Below are 19,861 nucleotides of genomic sequence, written 5' to 3'. Positions count from 1 at the left end.
ACCAGTCCATCCTAAGGGAGGTCAGTCCTGGGTGTTCATTGGAAGGACTGATGTTGAAGCTGAAACTCCAATACTTTGGCCACCTCATGCGAAGAGGTGACTCATTGGAAAAGACCCTAATGCTGGGAAGGATTTGGGACAGGAGGAGAAGGGGATGACAGAGGATGAGATGGCTGGATGGCATCACTGACTTGATGGACATGGGTTTGGTAGACTCCAGGAGTTGGTGATGGACAGGGAGGCCTGGCGTGCTGCAATTCATGGGGTGGCAAAGAGTCGGACACAACTGAGCGACTGAACTGAACTGAACTGAACTTGGATAAATAAGAATAGTACCGGAAGATCCACAGTCCAGATGTTTGGGACTCTAGGTAGAAAAGGTTGTGGTTCAAAGGAAAGAGGTTCCTAGGGGTCTAAGTTTGATCATTAAGAAAGGACTTGGGGAGAGGAAATACTTTCAGCTAGGCCTGGAAGGACAGGGCAGTTGTTAGTGAGGAACAGATTGTGGAGGGAACATCTAGAATGTAATTGGTATCCTCCCAGGGGGATGTGTGGACTGGACAGGCAGAGACAGGGAGGTGAGTTCTAGTGGTGATGAGGAGATTCGGGTAGAGAGAAAAAGCCCATGGGCCAGGAGATGTCTAGGAAGCCAGGTTCTGTTTGGCAGGCTCAAAAAAGAGCAAAAAAGAACTGTTATCTCCCATCCATCCTGACTCCAGCTGGACTAAGATGTGGGGCCCCTGGCTCAGGCACCAATGATGGGGTTTGATGCACTGTGGATTCATGTGGCCAATCTGTGTTTTAACAGTGCTGTGGTTTGAGTTTGTCTGTTCCTTTAGGGGCTTCTAATTGTAGATGCCAGAAATTTGGGTGTCGTTGAAACCTTTCTCTTTTGCTTGTTACTATTATGCAAGCTAAGGTCTGATTCTAGCACCTCCATCCTTGATTTTTTTCCCTATCCCTCCAAATACCCTGACTCTGCTGACCCTTCTCAAGGGCTTGCAGGAGAGAGAAGCAGGAAAGGGGATGAATTTGCCAGCTAGGGTCTTTGTCTGGTATTTGGGGGTTCCTGCTTGTGGGCCAGGGAAACTAATATTGACCTTTCTCCAGAGTCTCTGCCTCCAACTCCCACCTCAGAGGCTGCTTCCTGCCAGATTCCCTCAGGGATTTCCCTTAGGGTTAGAAATGATTGTGACTGTTGGTGAAGGTCTTCTATCTCTTGGTGTTCTCTTTGTTCACGGCAGCCTGGATGTTCTTGGCTACTTGGAGGCCGGACTTGATGGCTGTGTCTATCCAGGCGTGGGGCAGGCAGGTGTGCTCGCCAGCAAAGTGGACACGGCCCTCTGGCTGGAAAAGTTGCTGCGAATAGTCCACAAACTGATAAGGTGTGAACTCAGTGAAGGCTCCCATGAAGAGGGGGTCCAGAGACCAGCGCTTGACCACAGAAGAGGGGCACATGCGCTGCAGCTCCTCCTTGGGAATCTGGTGCACTGCCGCCAGGTCCCTCCGGACTATATCCACCACCTGGTCCTGCTTCATGGATATGAAGAAGAGGGAATCGTCGTCCACGGTGTAGGAGGCCAGTAGGACACCCTTGCCGCTGGGGAGGCGGTGGCTGGGGTAGTAGATGTAGCGGGAGGGCAGGTCGGTGATGGAGACCCCGCCCTGGATGCCATCCCGCTCCCAGAAGGACTCGTTGCATGCCAGAACCACTTTGGTGGCGCTGGTATAATGCACTGAGCGGAGCGCGTCCATCTTGTCTTGGGAGAGTGGGGGCTCAAAGGTGATGAGACGCGTCGCCTTGGCTGAGGCGGAGATGATGACAAATTCTGCGGTGAGGGTGCTCAGGGTAGAGTTGGATTCGCCCGTCTGATAGGAAATCTGAACCTCAGGCCCATCTCTCACTACCTTCTCCACCTTGGAGCCCAGACGGATGGTGCCAGGCTTCAGGCTGGCGTTGAGGGCTTTGGGAAGCTGGTCAAAGCCACCGGTGATCTCGGAAAAGCTGTAGTGGTGAAGAGAGGGAAGTGGTTGAGTGTGGGAGGCACAAAGTCAGTCTGCTGAGTTGCCAGCAGAGATCCCAGTCCAAAAAGGGAGGAAACGGGCCCTCTGCAGTAGGTGGTGGATACTTAATGTGTGTGTGCTCAGTCGTGTCTGACTCTTTTGCAACCCCATGGACTGTAGCCTACCAGGTTCCTCTGTCCATGGAATTCTCCAGGCAAGAATACTGGAGTAGGGTGCCATTTCCTTCTCCAAGGGGATCTTCCGCACCCAGGGATGGAAGCTGTGTTTCTTGGGTCTCCTGCATTGCAGGCAGATTCTTTACCATTGAGCAACCTGGGAAATCTGTGTACTTCACACATCTCACCTTAACTAGTCTCTGTGAGGGAGGGTTCATTGCTTACTTTTATAGTCTGGAAAATGAACACCCAGAAAAAAGGGGCTTTCTCACAGTGACATGTGCAATCTAGCTGGAAAGCCCATGGCTTCAGCCACCATGCAATTCTGCATCCCAGGAGGCATCCTGCAGACCTATGTGTTCCAGCCCTTGCCCAGCTTGTGTGAATCTGAGTTGCATGACTTCTCTGAGCCTCCTCACTGGTAACATGACTCTGAATTATAGTGCCCTACCTTCCAAGTGATCATAGCATTAAATGTGATCATCCTTGGAAAATGCTTAGCATGGCACATGGCACATAGGAACTACTCAGTAATCAAAGTTCCCTTTCTCTGTTCTGCGTGTTTGAGAAAGGGGCAGACTCAAAGTCTGGTCCAGATCAGCCTTACCCATTACTTGTGAAGATCATGTCAGTCTGAAGGGACTCCAGAAGGGACTTGTAGTATCCAGCATCCTCATTCATCATATGCCCAATCATCTTTACTGCTCCTCGGCTCAGCATTCCTTCCTTCAGTAGGTAAGCCTGTGGGGAGATGGAAGCACCAGATAGAGGGCACAGTATGTAGGAAGGGGCCTCAGTAGGGACCTGGGGTAGGCAAGGTTGAAGCAGGGATGAGGGGACTCCAGGGAGGTGAAGCCTTGAGCATTGGGAGGAGGTCCTGGTAGGGAGGGGACAATCCCCCCAGGGGTCTAGGTTGAGCACAGACCCCCTTTCATCCCTATCTTGGGACTTTGCCTCACTCACCTTGGTGGAGTAAGAATCATAAAAGGACATCAGTTGGCTGCAGTTTAATTCTTTCAGGCTTTTGAGCTGTAGAGAAGAGGAAGGGGTAGCAACTTGAAAGTCACAGAGCCAGAGGCGGGACTTCTGGGTTCTCTGGATGATCCCTTGAAGAGGGTGGCGATTAAGAGGAAGTAGATGGAAGGAAAAGGGGGAGGGAGTTTCCACCTCCTAATTTTCTCTTTCCCCCCAGATCTCTCCTTCATTTAATTTAAAGGTGAAGACATTTACTTCAATCCAGGAAGACTGATTAATTACCAAGGATTGGATTACCTGGCGATTCCCCTTCCTTCTACTGCTTAATCAAAGAATGGATGATTGGTCCACACAGGACAGAAGAGAGGGAGCTGGGCACTAGGGCTTGGGTGGCAACATTCTTAGGGGGTGTTAGAAGGAAGATAGACCAATCATAAGAGTATCAGGTAGGAGTAAGGTGGCCTGATGGATGGTCACCGAGCTTGCTAGGTGACTTTTGGCCAGACCTGTTTTTTCCTGACCCTGGGGTGGCGGAGGTGGGAGGGGGAGGCGGGGAGAGGGAAGAGGCAGAAATCACCTTGACAATGGACTGGTAGAAGAGATTTAGAGCATTCTTGCCCTTTTCTCTTGGGTTCATGGAATAGCCTAGAAGCTCTGGGTTGGCTTTAATCTCCCTGGCGCGGTAGCGTTTTCTGTTGATGAGGTACCAGGTGTTGTCATCGTACTGGAGGAACTTGTTTAGCTTCAGGCCCAGCTTCCTGACATAGGTGTGGACCAACCTGGAACAGACACAGGTACAACATGGCCCTCATCGATGTGACACCTCATTCCTGTTTAACTAACAGTAGAAACTATTTCCAGGAAAACCAGTTTCTTCATGTGCCCAAGGAGCCCAGACTGACTGCCTCCTCATCTCTAACCTCGCCTTCTCTTACTGCTGCATTAATTCTTTTTCTCCTATTTTTGCACTGAGGGAGACAGGAAGTAGGTAGATCCCCATGACTGAAAGAAGACCTTAAGGAAATCCTAGCATATAGAGCTCAACTACAGAGCCCAAGACATTTTGTTTCAGACAGAATTTAAAATTCCACTTCTAAGTAAGCTTGACAAGTGAAAGTGTTAGTTGCTCAGTTGTGTCTGACTCTTTGCAACACCATGGACTGTAGCCCACCAGGCTCCTCTGCCCATGAAATTCTCCAGGCAAGAATACCGGAGTGGGTATTCTTGGGGATCTTCCCAACCCAGATTCTCCTGCATTGCAGGAGATGGCAAACCACCTGAGCCACCAGAGAACCCCTAAGTAAGTTTGAGGCCATATCTAAACACTCCTACTTTGGGCTGCTACTGTTAGTTTTTGGTTTTGTTTAGGATAGTGTTTGTAGCGAAATCTCGGGTTTAGTTTCCACTTAAGGCAAAAAATGAGGCATGTGGTGGGGCATCAGGCGAAGGATCTTTTTGTCTTACAAGCCCCAGAACTGGGGGCCAGGTTCTCTTCCAGATTCTGATTTAGAAATTGAGCATATGCTTTGGTGCCAGGTACTCCCTTGATTTTGAGGAGCTTTGTCACTTCCTCCTAGGAGAACCTTAGGTCAGTCACTTAATATCTCTGAGCCCAGTTTCTTGATTTGTAAATAGGAAAAGTAAGAGTATTACATTATAGGGTTGTGAGAGTCAAATGAAATAATGCACATATAATACAGGGCCAGGCACATAGTAAGTGTTCACGAATGACAGCTACTATTATTATTATTTATTTTATAGCTTAAAGTAGTATCTGGCCTCCCTGGTGGCTCAGACTGTAAAGAATCTGCCTGCAATGCAAGAGACCCGGGTTGGATCCCTGGATTGGGAAGGTTCCCTGGAGAAGGGAATGGCTATCCCCTCCAGTATTCTTGCCTGTAGAATCCCATGGACAGAGGAATCTGACAGGTTACAGCCCATAGGGTCACAAAAGAGTCAGACAACAACAAATGATCATTATTAGTTTGGGATCTTCCACTTCCTGTATTACCCGGAGCTCTGAGCCTCGATCATCTCTGTCAGCTGGGGGACCAGACTTGCAGGATTGAATTGCATGAGACAGTGAATCTGAAAGGGCTCTGACACAATGGCAGCAGCCTGTCCCCTACTCTTAATTCTTCCTCCTTGCCTTTTACTCCATTCCTCTCCTGAGACTTACCTGTGGGACTTTGGGATTCGCATGGGCCCCAGTTCATAGTACCAGCCCTCCTTCTCGTTCCTGAATGTCATCACTCGACCCCCGACGTGGTCGCTGGCTTCCAGGATGGTTACCTGGTGTCCAGGGAGGCTGCTATCACTCTCAGAGTCATGCATTCCCTTTTACCACCTGCCCCAGCCACAGGCTCTATTCTGGAATTCCCACTGGTAGGTCCCTGAATGTGCAGGATAACCAAACTGGACAGAGTGGGGTTTGCTCCCAGAGGGACCTGAGTAACATAGGTGATGCAGAAGGGCTCCAGGGTTGCAGGGGTCAGAACAGCTCTTGGCCCTTTCTGGCTAGCATAGCCCTTCTCTACTTTTATTTCCAAAAGAACACAAGTTGCAATTAAGTCTCAGGGGATGCAGCTTTTTGAGGAACAATAACTAAGGGCTAAGAGACCCAGTGGGTTATGCTCAGTTGTCTAAGGATTGGCTGTAACCCCACTCCTTCCCTTTTTTCACCCGATGAAGCAAACTGGAGGTAAATGATTGAGGCCCCTCCCACACCAGCTCACCTGATGGCCCGCATCTTGCAGGGCCTTGGCCGCTGTCAGCCCTGACATGCCAGCTCCCACCACCACTATGCGCTTGGGCGCTGGGGAGGTGTGGAGGCCCTCCTGGGCTGTGGCAAGGATAGACTCATATTCAGGGTCCTGGAAACACGTAGCCAAGTCCTCATAGAAGCCGAGGCAGCTGGGACTGGCCAACAAGAGCCCCAAGATCAAGATTCCTGGGGCAGAGAAAAGAATGGGGGCTGGGGCTCTGTGCCCTATCCTACCTGGGAAGCTTGTCTGTGTGGATGAGTGGGAGTGGTAAGATCAGGAGTGTCTGTCCAATGTGTGGTTGTAAATATGTGTTTGTGATTGTGTCTGTGTCTGTCTTGTGTGGGATATGAATGATGTGTGAATTATGCTAGCTTTAGTTGTGTGATTGTGAATGCTCACGTGTGTGGGTATGATTGGAAAATCCTGTTTGTGTGCAGCTTCCTATTGGAGGGTAAACATGCCTGCTTCTGATGGTGAGTGTGTGTGTATGAGGTTGTCTATGATAAACTTGCTGCGGTTGTGAGTCTGTGATCATTGCCCTGTGTAACTGTGCATTTTTTGTGATTTTATGTGAAATGAGTATGTTGTGGGACAGTGTAGGTACTTGAGTAAATGTGTGGATGAATCTGTACAGAAAAGTGAGAGATGTTGTAGAAGTAGCGTGTGTTGGCCTGTGTTTGGAGGAGGGAGAATGATATGTATGCATTTGCTTGAGTTCGAGAGAGAACTTGGTTGCTTGTGTTCTTGTGTTTGATTCTGTTTGTGTGTTTGAGCATGAGGTGGGACTGGGGAGCCTGAGGGTGTCTGTATTCTTTGGAAATATGTCCTTTTGTGAGAGGGTGTGTGTGTGTGTGTGTGTGTGTGTGTGTGTGTGTGCGCGCACGCGCGTGTGTGTAGCACAGTTCTCTTCAGGGAAGGGGAGTAGGGGAATTGTGACCACTTTCTCAATGACTACTCATGCTCCACAGGAACTTGCTAGTTCTGTTGTTCTTCTCCAGCCTCACAGTATTTTTTTTCAAAACATTCTATGTTTTCTAATGTGCAGTCAAGATTGAAAACCATAGTTAATATATAACGTAAGTCCAGAGTGACTTAGTTTTCTCCTATACAAATAACTATTCTGATGTACAGAGATATTCGCCTAAGAGTCTGAAGCCCTGAAAGAGAGTCTGTGTGGTTTCCTTGGTGTCGCTTGCTCTAAAGGGAACAGCCAGGAGCTGTGACACAGAGTGCCCCTGCATCAGCTCTGGGTTTTTTGGCAGGTGAGAATCCCCTTAGTACAGTCTTTGTACTGGCAGCACAGCTGAAGCTCTCAGAAGAAAAGGGGTCTTCAGGGGCCACACACTGAGGAGGAGCAGGGACCCCAATGGTTCCCAGTGCAGGCCACTCCCAACGCCAGAAGAGCCTTCTGAAGGGGAGACTTCTCAGGAAAGAGGAGAGGAGTGGCCACGCCCCATGGGCCAGAGAGTCAAGCCTCCCAGCAGCCCCCGCCAGGCCTACCTCAACCTCTGGAATCCATTCTCCACCCGGGACAGGTTTTCCCATCTCCCCGAGTGATCGCCATTCTGTCTCAATCCCCATGACCTTCCCCTCATGTGGGCCCAACCCCCAGAGGCATTCTCCAGACCTGTATCCATCCTCTCGACTCACTTTCAACACCTGGACCTACCCATAGCCCCTGACCCAGCTCCCGTCCCGTCTCAGAACCCACCCCTCTTTCCCTAGCCTGGCCCTATGCCCAAACTCCCCCTTGGACCCATCTCACCCTTCCTGGCCCACCCCCACTCCACAATCTAGCTCTTCTCCCCTGTTTCAGCGTCCAATATCTCCTTCCTCAGGTGTTTCTCTCTCAGATTCAGAGGCGGGACCCTCCTTACCTCTCATCTTGACCACGGCCCTGCAGCTCAGGCTGAGTCTGGTACAACTCTCCCTCTCTTTAAGAGGAGCCAGCTCCACCCATCAGTCACTGGCCTCATCCCACTAGGCTACCCTAGGGGCCAATTGGCTGGGCCAAGCAGAAAAGCCCTGCCCTCAAGGCCTGGCTGTCAGGTAAAGATGACTGTGGTGACTCAGTCCCACTCCCCACCTCATCTTCTGCATCCCTATCTTCCTTATGGCCCATCTCCCTTCCTAGGGAAAGCCCCTTCTCCCAGCTCAGATCACAGTCAGTGACGAGAAGGGGTTGGGGGAGCCAGGTGGACCATCCCAAACCTGCTGGGATCATCTCCCAGGAAGGGGTAAGGATTGGGAATGAACCTCTGGGCTGGTTTGGAAATCCAGAGTCTGGGCTCCCAGCACAGGCCAAACCTCCTGACTGCTCTCACTAGGGAATGTCCCTGTTCCGCTGCTGTCTCACTGCGGAGCCTTCTGCTCCAAGGTGAGGATTCTAGCCACGAGTTCCCGTGGGAGGGCTGGGCTCTCCCCACCCCTCTTGAGTGTTCCCTCTGCAGGCAGGGTAGAGTCTCTGGTCTGGCCCATTTGCCATGGGGAGTGGGCATTTTTCTCCATTCCTCTGAATCCCCCAGGGCTTTCTTAGGCACAGGCAGGCTTCTTTGGCACTGGAATTTCTTCTTCTGGGGAATCAGGCCAGCTGGCTGTGGTGCCAGTACCAGTTTTTGTTCTCTGTGACAGTGGAGGGAGAAGGGGGCAAGAAACCTTCACAGAGCAGCAGCCTGGGGCTAGGGAGGGGGGCTGGAGTGTGAGCAGATGTTCAGCAGCTGGGACACAGGACTCAGATCCTGGGCACCAGGGTTGCACTGGAGAAAGGGCACCAGCAAGGGAATCAAACAGAATGAGTTCAAATTCTGCTTAGTCATGTTGTAGCTGTGTGTCTTAGGACATATAGTATGCTTCTCTGAGCCTGGGTTTCCTTATCTGTAAAACTGGGTAATAATTCTTTCTTTCTTTACAGGGTATTTCAAGGACTAAATGAGATGATGTGTGAAGAGCCTGGCATAGGTAGGTACCTAATCCGGTTTCCTTCTTTCCTTTTGGAGTTAGGGTTTGTCACAGAACTGCAATATCTCTAAAAAGAGGTAGTTCCTCCATCACAGAGTTGCTAGCGGCGGCAGACAGAATGATGTTTACAGAGAAACCGTGTGAATTGCTGGGCAGGTCGAGGACTCTCGCTTTCTTGCTCTCATTCTGTTGTCTATTCTTTTCAATTTTTAATGGCTTTATTGAGATATAATTTATATACCATACAGTTCACCCATCTGAAGTGAACAATTCAGTGTTTTTTAGTGTATTCACAGAGTTGTGCTACTATTACCACAACTAACTTAAAACATTTTCATTATTCTTCAGGAAACTCAAACTGGGGCTCTGTAAGAACCTAGAGGGATGGGGAAAGGTGGGAGATAGGAGGGAGGTTCAAGAGAGAGGGGACATATCTACAACTATGGCTGATTCATGTTGATGTATGGCAGAAATCCAACCAATATTGTAAAGCAATTATCCTTCGATTAAAAATAAACAAACAAAAAAAGAAATCCCATACACTTTAGCCATCACCACCCATTCTCTGCATCCCCCCAACCCTAGGCATCCACTATGCTGCTTCCTGCCTCTATGGGTTTGCCTGTTTTGGACATTTCATATAAATGTAATCACACAATATGTGGTCTTTTGTGGCTGACTCCATTCATTTAACATAACATCTTTAAGATTCATCCATGTTGCAGCATGTATCAGTACTTCATTTCTTTTCATGGCTGAATAATAGCCATTTCTGGCTGACTCTTATTCCATTTATGACTGAATAATATTCCATTTATACCACATTTTGTTTATCCATTCATCTTTTGGGTTTGGCCATCTGGTGTAGTGGGAATTCCTAATAACTTACTTTCTCAGCAATGAGAAATTCCACAGAAATAGAATCTGGAAAAACAGCATATATTAAGAAGCTATGTTAATAATTATCTTTCACGTCGGCGCCAGGCATGAAAACTGCCTATGCACTTGCTGATTGTTCTCGAGACTTGCCCACAAAGGAAACGGCCTGGGGTAAAAACAAGGAAATCTGGACTATGTCAGTGTAATCCATGACATTTAGGAGTATGTGATTGAAATAGAATATGTCTTGAGAAAGATAAGACCAAAGAAATTCTTGTGGTGTGCACTTAGGAATAAAATCTGGACTCAGAGTTGACTCTGCACCTCAGTCCAGTAGAGGCTGCAGGTCCCCTGACCCATTGCACCAGATTTCGTGTTCTGTCTTCATTCTCGTCACTCACTCCCAGACCATTAGGGCAACAATCTGGTTTCCCACTCTCTAGCTGTTATAAACAGTGTGGCTATAAACATTCTTTTTATGTGGATGTAGGTTTTCACTTTTCTTAGGCATACTCTTTGGAGGGGAATTGCTGGGTTATATGTTAGTTCTGTGTTTGACCTTTTGAGGAACTGCCAGATTGGTTTCCAAAATGGCGGCACCATTTTACTTTCCCACCAGCAACGAATGAGAGTGCCAATTTCTTCTCATTCTCCCTGACACTTGTTATTATCTATGCTTTTGATTATCGCCATCCTAGTGGGGGTAAAGTACTATTTCATTGTTTTCTCATTTTCACTTCCCTGATGATAAGTGAATTAAAATGCAACATCCAGAAAACAAAGATCATGGTATCTGGTCCCATCACTTCATGGCAAATAGATGGGGAAACGATGGAAACAGTGCCAGACTTCATTTTCTTGGGCTCCAAAATCACTGCAGATGGTGACTGCAGCCATGAAATTAAAGATGCTTGCTCCTTGGAAGAAAAGCTATGACTAATCCAGACAGCATATTAAAAAGCAGAGACATTACTTTGCCAACAAAGGTCTGTCTAGTCAAAGCTGTGGTTTTTCCAGTAGTCATGTATGGATGTGAGAGTTGGACCATAAAGAAAGCTGAGTACCGAAGAATTGATGCTTTTCAACTTTGGTATTGCAGAAGACTCTTGACAGTCCTTTGGACTGCAAGGAGATCTAATCAGTCAATCCGAAAGGAAATCAGTCCTGAATATTCATTGGAAGGACTGATGTTGAAGCTGAAGCTCCAATACTTTGGCCACCTGATGCGAAGAACTGACTCATTTGAAAAGACCCTGATTCTGGGAAAGATTGAAAGCAGGAGGAGAAGGGGACGACAGAGGATGAGATGGTTGGATGGCATCACTGACTTGATGGGCTTGAGTTTGAAAAAGCTCTGGGAGTTGGTGATGGACAGGGAGGCCTGGCAGGCTGCAGTCTATGGGGTCGCAAAGAGTCAGACATGACTGAGGGACTGAACTGAACTGATGATGAACTGATGATCTTGAGCATCTTTTCATGTGCTTAATGGACATCTGTATATCTTCTTTGGAGAAATGTTCATTCGAATCCTTTACCCATTTTTTCATTTGGTTAGTTGTCTCTTTATTATTGATTTGTAAGGGTTCTTCATGGTAGCTCAGCTGGTAAAGACTCTGCCTGCAATGCAGGAAAGATCCATTGGAGAAAGGATAGGCTATCCACTCCAGTATTCTTGGGCTTCCCTGGTGGCTAAGACGGTAAAGGGTCCACCTGCAGTGCGGTAGACCTGGCTTCGATCTCTGGGTTGGGAAGATCCCCTGGAGGAGGACACAGCAACCCACTCCAGTATTCTGGCCTGGAGAATCCCCAAGGACAGAGGAGCCTGGTGGGCTACAGTCCACGGTGTCACAAAGAGTCCTAGGGGTCACAAGGAGTAGGACATGACTGAGCGACTAAGCACAAGGGTTCTTTATATTGTAGATAAAATTCTTTTCACATATATGATTTGCAAATATTTCTGGCAGCCCCATTCCATGTTTTGCCTTTTTACTTTCTTGATGGTGTCTTTTGAAGCACAAACGTTTTTAATTTTGAAGAATCCTTATTTTTCCTTTTGTTGCTTGTGCATTTGGGGTCCTAAGAAACTATTGCCTAATCCAAGATCATGAAGACTTACCCTTTGCTGTCTTCTAAAAGTTTTATATTTTCAGCTCGTATGTTGAAGTCTTTACTCCATTTTGAAGTGATATTTATATAAGATGTGAGGTAGAGTTCCAACTTCATTCTTTTGAAGGCAACTATTCATTGTCTCAGCACATTTTATTAAAAGGACTATTCTTCCCTCCCTGGCCCTGGCAGGCGGGCAGGCTGCTCTGAGCATGTAAGAAGGTGGAGGGTGGGGGGTGGCTGGGCTGACCAGCAGGCAGACAATGATGCCGAACTTCTGCGCTGCCCCCAGCTGCACGCGGAAGAGCGTGCAGTGGGACCTGGCCTTCTTCAGGTTCCAGCGGGATCCGGCCAGATGCCAGAAGTAGGTGGTGAACTGTAGGCGAGCCGACTTAGAAGATAAAATACCTGATCAACTAAATAAACATTATCGACTGTGTGCCAAACACTTTGAAACCTCTATGATCTGCAGAACTAGTCCTTATGGGACCATTCTCCGAGATAATGCAAACAGTATTCGATCTTACCAGCAATTTGAATAATCCACATAGTAGACACAGAAAGCAAATAAAAAGCATTGGGTGAAGATAAAATCGAGACACTGAAACAGAAAAAAAGTGATAGTGTTAATGACTCGACTTCTGAATGCCTTTTTAAAAGGTCTTGACCTGTTGATGAAACTTCTGAACAGGAACCAAAACGTAAGGAAATAAACAACAGCAATGCTCAAAATTCCAGTGCAGAAGGAGGAGGTGAAGAGCAGGATGAAGACATTTTACCTTTAACTCTTGAAGAGAAGGAAATCAAAGCATACTTAAAATCTTTATCTAAAATTTTGATTCTTATGGGAAAACAAAACATACCTCTGGATGGACATGAAGCTGATGAAATCCGAGAAAGTCTTTTTACTCCTGATAACTTTCAAATGCTGCTGGAGTGCCGGATCAGTTCTGGTGAAGAGGTTCTGAGAAAGCGTTTGAGACAACAGCAGTTAACACATTGTTCTGTTCAAAAACACAGCAGAAACAGATGCTGGAGGTCTGTGAGAGCTACATTCGGGAAGAAACTCTCAGGTAAGTGAGAGAGTCTCACTTCTTTTTCATCATCACTGATGATGTGGTGGACGTCGCAGGGCAAGAGTACCTGCCTGTGTCGGTGAGGTTTGTCGGTGAAGCTCACAACCTGAGAGAGGAATTTGTAGGCTTCCTGCCTTATGAAGCTGATGCAGAAATTTTGGCTGTGAAATTTCACACTACAATAATTGAGAAATGGGGATTAAACATGGAGTACTGTCGCGGCCAGGCTTACATTGTGTCTAGTGGATTTTCATCCAAAATGAAAGTTGTTGCTTCTAGACTTTTAGAGAAATATCCCCAAGCTACACACTTGGATCTTCCTGTGCCTTAAATATGTGGTTGGCAAAATCAGTGCCTGTTCCGGGAGTATCTGTCTCATTAGGAACAATTGAGGAAGTCTGTTCTTTTTTCCATCGATTACCACAACTGCTTTTAGAGCTTGAAAGTGTAATTTCTGTCCACTTTCAGATGAAGAAAGGGGCAAAAACTGAAGGAAATTTGCCATTCTCAGTGGACAGGTAGGCATGATGCTTTTGAAATCTTAGTGGACCTCCTACAAGCACTTGTTTTATGTTTAGATGGTATAAATGAAACAAATGTTAGGTGGAATGACTATATAGCTGGCTGAGCATTTGTGCTCTGTAGTGTGGTAACAGATTTTGATTTCATTGTTACCATTGTTATTCTTTAAAATGTTTTATCTTTTACAAGAGCCTTTGGGAAAAATCTTCAGGGGCAAACCTCTGATGTCTTTTTTGCAGCCAATAGCTTGACTGCAGTGTTACATTCACTAAATGAAGTGATGGGAAATATTGAAGTTTATCATGTATTTTGGTTTGAGGAAGCCACAGATTTGACACCCAAACTGTTTTCAGACGAAACTCCCAGGGAAATTTCGCAGAGCTCAGCACAAAAACCTGGAATCTCAGCTAACCTCTGAGAGTTACTATAAAGAATCTCTGTTCCAACTGTGGAACACATTATTCAGGAACTGAAAGATATAGTCTCAGAACAACACCACAAAGCTCTTAAATGCTTATCCCTGGTACCCTCTGTCATGGGACAGCTCAAATTCAACACATCAGAAGGGCACCATGCTGACATGTACCAAAGTGACTTAACTAATCCTGACACACTCTCTGCTGAGCTGCATTGTTGGAGAATAAAATGGAAACACAGAGGGAAAGATATAGAACTTCCATCCACTGTTTATGAAGCCTTTCATCTACCAGACACCAAGTTTCTTCCTAATGTTTATGCATTTGCTGAAAGTCCTATGTGTTCTTCCTGTGATAAAAGTTGAGAATGAACACTATGAAAATGGGCAAAAGCGTCTCAAAGCATATTTGAGGAACACTTTGACATATCAAAGGTCAAGTAACTTGGCTTTGCTTAACATAAATTTTGATATAAAACATGATTTGGATTTAATGGTTGATACATATATCAAACTCTATACAAGTAAGTCAGAGCTCCCTACAGATAATTCAGAAACCACTGAAAAGACCTAAGAGACTTTTAACCTAGACTTTCTCTTATATGTGATAAAAACCTATAAGAAATTTAAAAATATCTTACAGAAAAGTTGTAAGGGTAGGCCACATAATCACTGAATATCTTGACCTGTAGGCCTCCCGTTGAGTTCATTAGTCATTGATAATTTGCCTGTTTAAATGGCCTGTTTGAATGCCCATGTTTTGGAGACCTAACTGTTCTTCCAGAATATAGCATTGAAAGTACCATGTTACATTTTTATGTGTTCTCTGCTAATGGCACTTTGGAATTGTTTTAGTTAAGTTGGATCCAATTGTCAGGTATTAAGTTATCAGATCTTTGAAAAAATAAAATTAGAGGAGGTATGGGAGGAAGGAACACATTTTGTAAAATGTTACAGTGAAGCTCATGATTGACTTTTTAATAGAAGTTTTAAGTATGCTATTAAAAATCTGTAAAGGACAGTTAAGAAAATTATCAGACTGTAAGAGAAACGTGTGAGCTTGTCAAACAAGGATTTCAGTGTAGATTTTGTCTTTATCAAATGAAGTTAAAGCAACAAGTTAAAGTTTGAATGGAAGAGCCTGCCATTGTTGTCCCACATCTGGTTATTGCTGTTTACATTCCTTTATTGAGCCTACGTCTTCATAAGCTTTTTGGAAGGTATATGTTGAACACTTCCATTTCATGGTCAAGAAAGGATTAGAGGCCATGGATATCGACAACTGATTTGTCTATTTTCTTCTGTCTTTTTCCATGACTGTATCTACTGCCTCATCTTGATTTACAAGCAAAGTCTAGAAAACCTACAAAAATAAGTGTTTTGTAGTTTATCTAGGAATAATACAGAAATTATTGCTGTTATTTTTGGTGAAAAAACCAATTTTGTATAGTTTATTTCAACCTAAATAAAATGTGAATTTTGTTTTTTAAAAAAGGACTATTCTTTCCTCATTAAATTGTCTTGGAAAATTTATCCTTGTCAAAAATCAATTGACCATAAATGTGAACATCTATTTTTGGGCTATCAATACTATTCTACTGAATTATAGGCAAATCCTTATGACACTAACACACTGTCTTGATTATTGGTTACTATAGTTTTGCAGTAACTTTTAAAATTGGTTAAAGACTGTTTTGCCTATTCTAGGTGCCTTGAACTTCCATATGAATGTTTTTTTCCCTTCCTTTTTTAAAAAATTATTTTTATTTGAAGGATAATTGCTTTACAGTATTGCATTGGTTTCTGTCAAACATCAACATGAATCAGCCATAGGTTTACCCATGTCCCCTCCTATTTGAACATTTCTCCCACCTCCCTTCCCATCCCATCCATCTAGGCTGTTATGAATGTTAGGATCAACTTTCCAATTTCTGCCAAATGCCGGTGGGATTATGATAGGGATTGTGTGGAATCTGTAGACAATTTAGGAAATATTCACATCTTAACAGAGTTTATTATTCTGATACATGAACCTGAGATGTCTTTCCATTTATATAGATCATCGTAATTTTTTTAAACAATGTTTTATAGCTTTCAGAGTATAGTTTTGTACTTCTTTTATTAAATTTATTCCTAAGGATTTCATTATTTCGATGCTAGTATAAATAGACTTTTCTTAATTTCTTTTTTAAATTGTTTATTCCATCTATAGAAATACATGGTAAGAGCTCATGTGGTTTCTGTGTTTTATTCTATTGATATGGTATATTACAGTAATTGATTTTCAAGTGTTAAACTAATCTAGTGTTCCTGGGAGGCTGGGGACTCTTACAGTTGTTACTGTTACTGACAAAGACAAGAAGAGGCCCCACAGTCTGGTAGAGTCTGGATAGGAAACCCTGGTGGAGCCTCAAGTTACCATGGGTCTCATGTACCTACTCCCTGTACTTTTTAGAAAGCGCATTCACCTGCTGAATTAGCTTCATACTGATAAGCTTCCTGGCACTTCAGCAGACCAGGAAAGGTCTTGGAGAGTGAGCTGACTGAGGAGGATTTTTCCGGAGACCTTGTGTTGTAGGCTGAATAATGGCTCCCCAAGGATGTCCATGTCCTAAGTCCTGGAGCCTGTGAATGTTACCTTATATAGCAAAAGGGAGTTTGTGTGTGTGATTAAATTAAGCTTCTGAGATGGGGAGATGATCCTGAGGTGTCCAGGTGGGCTCTAAATATATTCACAAAGGTCTTTATTAGAAGGAAGGCAAGAAGGTCAAAGGGGAAGAGGATGATGTGAACATGGAAGCAGAGGTTGGAGTGATGTGGCTATAACCCAAGGGACACCAAAGTAGCCTCTAAAAACTGGAAGATGTAAGGAACAGATTCTCCCCTGGAGCCTTCAGGAAGAACCAAACCTGTGGTGAACACCATGATTTTAGCTCCTTAAGACTCACTTTGGGCGTCTGACCTCCAGAACTATAAGAGAATGCATTTGTGACATTTAAGGCCACTAAGTTTGTGACAGTTTGTTACAGCAGCAACAGGAGACTAATATACTTTACCTCCTGGTTTTCTGGGCAGCACAGGTCTGAGCACTAGAACTCTTCCTCAAACCCTATCACAGCTGACTTCCCAGGGCTCTTGTTCCCCTGTCCCTCCTAGTTCTACCTCCTGAGTCTCAAAACACTCCTGTGTATGCTCCTGATAGTTCCTCTGAGCTTTGCAGGTGAGACAGGAACACAGAAGTAATGCAGTCAGTCCACTAGGGTTTAATTCTTGTATCTGCTACTCATGAGCTGTGTTGGTGGGCAAGTCACATCACTTTTCTGAGCCTCAACAGATGTGGGTTTCCTCTTTTCCTGTTTTGTGTTCTGGGAGAGACTGGTGCGGTGAAAATAAGCCCTTGGCTCAGAACCAGGACAGCTGGATGTGGGATCTTCCACTGCAGCGCACAGATTCTCTAGTTGTGGCACGTGGGCTCCAGAGCACATGGACTTTGGTAGTTGAGATGTGTGGTCTTAGTTCCCCAAACAGGGATCAAGCCCATGTCCCTTCATTGGAAGGTGGATTTTTAACCACTGGACCACCAGGGAAGTCCCAGTTGTTAAACTTGTAACATCACACCATTTATAATCCTAGTCTGCCAGTTAGTGGCTATAGGACATTTGTCACACTGCTAAATCTCTATGACTCAGTTTCTTCATCTGCAAAATCATGAAGATTACAGCACCTGTCATAGGAATTTTAAAAAATTGAAGTATAGTTGATTTACAAGATTATATTAATTTCAAGTGTGCAACATAGTGATTCAGTATTTTTACAGATTATGCTCCAATAAAAGTCATTAGAAGATAATGGCTATAATTCCCTGTGCTATACAGTATATCCTAGTTGCTTATCTAGTTTATACATAATATGTATCTCTTAATCACATATCCCTAATCTCCCTCTCTCCCTTTCCTCTTCACATAGTTCACTTTCTATAACTGTGAGTCTATTTCTCTTTTGCATGTGCATTAATGTGTATTAGTTTTTAGATTCCACATATAAGTGTTATCATACAGTATTTGTCTTTGACTTATTTCAATAAGCATAATATTCTCTAGGTCCATCCATGTTGCTATAAATGGCAGAATCTCATTCTTTTTTTATGGCTGAAGCTGAACAACATTTTATTGTATGTGTACATCACTTCTTTATCAGTTCATCTGTACATTGACATTTAGGTTGCTTCCATATCTTAGTTACTATAAGTGCTGTTCTGAACATGAGCTTGCATGTATCTTTTCAAATTCGTGTTTTTCCTTTTTTTTCTGGGTATATACTCAGGAGTGCAATAGCTAGACCATATGGCAGTTCTATTTTTAATTTTTAAAGGAACCTCCATACTATTTTCCACAGTGGCTGGACCAATTTCCATTCCTACCAGCAGTGTGCAAGCGTTCTGTTTTTCCTCTTCTCCAACATTTATTATTTGTAGATTTTTTATGATATTCATTCTAACAGGTGATATTTTACTGATATTTTGGTTTGCATTTCTCTAATAATTAGTGATGATGAGCATCTTTTCACTTGCTTGTTAGGCGTCGATCTGTTTTCTTTATAAAGTTGTCTATTCAGGTATTCCATTTTTTGATTGGATTTTTTTGATATTGAGTTATAAGAGCTGTTCATATATTTTGTATATTAACTCATAGGGATATTTTGAATATTAAATGGATTATTGTGAGTAAAACACATAAGAAGCAAAGCTTATAAGATTTGCTCTTATTATTATTATTACCACCGTCATTGTTATTGTTTTGTTGTTGACATTATTGGAGAATTCCATGGACAGAGGAGCCTTGTGGGCTATAGTCCATGGAGTCACAAAGAGTCGGACATGACTGAGCAACTAACACTTTCAGGGGATTTTCTGGTGGCTCAGTGGTAAAGAACCTGCCTGCCAATGCAGGAGACCTAGGTTTGATCCATGGGTCAGAAAGATCTGCTGGAGAAGAAAATGGCAACCCACTCCAGCAGTCTTGCCTGGGAAATCCCATGGACAGAAGGAGCCTGGTGGGCTATAGTACATGTGGTCACAAAAGAACTGGACACAACTTAGTGACCAAACAGCAGCAATCCTATTATCTTCTCTGACTTAGATGTACTTTCATTGGCTCACACAAAATTTAGTCTTGGGGGATACAAATACCCAGGAATCAAGATGCTGAGGGCATGCATGGTAAGATACCTGCAACTAACTAATTATTACTATACAGATGGACATCTCTTTTTTCAAATTTCTAGAGAACAAAGCAGAGGAAGGAGCATAGAGTCAATGGAATGGGTCCATGGCTGGGAAGCAGGACTTCTAGCTTCTAATTCCCTACACACTACTTCATGCAGACCAGTGACTTTCCTTCTCTGAGCTTCAATTTTCATGGCTGTAAAAGAGAGTAGGGAACTGGACATGTTGACTTTGAAGGCCCCTTCTGACTTAGAGAGCAGTGAAGTGACCAAAACCAGCATCAATGACTCCCTCAAGACTTAGTCCATGACAAGTGCTCAGTGAGTATCTGTCTCCATCATTGTCATCGTCTGTATAACAGGGACCACTACACCTCCCTTCCAGGTGTGTTGGGAGGACCTGATGAGAAAATATACATGAAAGTGCTTTGTGTGCAAGGCTGTCCCAAAGGACCACTAAGATGCTCTTGATCATTAGTACCATCAGCAACTGCTACCATTTCCCTCAGCTCCCTCCCCAGACATAAACCCAGAAACTTTCTAGGATACCTGTTTTAGCAAACGAGAGATAATTCCCACGGAACCCCTCCCAGAAGCATTCTCAGCCTGGGGCTAAAGCTAATTACAGAGTCCCTGGATATTAGGACTGCCACAGCCCTAGCTTTTCCCTTCTTGCAGCCCACCCTCTTCTCCTTGAGGCCTGCAGGCCCACCTGGCTCAAAATTCATCATCCAGAGTCCAGTCTTGCCCCTCATACCAACC

The 19,861-nt window shown here is 44.6% G+C and overlaps 1 protein-coding gene and 1 pseudogene across 1 annotated transcript; one reads left to right on the top strand and one right to left on the bottom strand.

Annotated features, from left to right (window-relative positions):
- Window positions 1–1,212: 1,212 nt before the first annotated feature.
- Window positions 1,213–7,804, bottom strand: LOC145505303 (L-amino-acid oxidase-like). The gene is made up of 7 exons (XM_081487024.1): window positions 7,798–7,804; window positions 5,891–6,105; window positions 5,335–5,447; window positions 3,733–3,934; window positions 3,144–3,209; window positions 2,788–2,921; window positions 1,213–2,005 (listed from the first exon to the last, which is right to left on the bottom strand). The coding sequence occupies exons 1-7, from the start codon at window positions 7,802–7,804 to the stop codon at window positions 1,213–1,215; spliced, it is 1,530 nt and encodes a 509-aa protein (XP_081343150.1).
- A 4,325-nt stretch (window positions 7,805–12,129) lies between these two features.
- On the top strand, window positions 12,130–14,450 carry LOC145505146 (52 kDa repressor of the inhibitor of the protein kinase pseudogene; annotated as a pseudogene).
- The last annotated feature ends 5,411 nt before the right edge of the window (window positions 14,451–19,861 follow it).

This window comes from Giraffa tippelskirchi, chromosome 5 (assembly GCF_054371585.1).
Source record: "Giraffa tippelskirchi isolate mGirTip1 chromosome 5, T2T-mGirTip1v1.2.pri, whole genome shotgun sequence".
Taxonomy (NCBI): domain Eukaryota; kingdom Metazoa; phylum Chordata; class Mammalia; order Artiodactyla; family Giraffidae; genus Giraffa; species Giraffa tippelskirchi.
The sequence above is the reverse complement of the archived record's forward strand: the minus strand, read 5'-3'. Positions and strand labels throughout refer to the sequence as shown.

Bases quoted from the DNA above. Each gene is read 5' to 3' on its own strand.
- LOC145505303 (XM_081487024.1), bottom strand. The intron at 5,448-5,890 runs GTGAGCTGGTGT...CCTGGACACCAG, and splicing joins TGCAAGATGCGGGCCATCAG to GTAACCATCCTGGAAGCCAG. The intron at 2,922-3,143 runs GTGAGTGAGGCA...ATCTCCCCACAG, and splicing joins ATGATTCTTACTCCACCAAG to GCTTACCTACTGAAGGAAGG.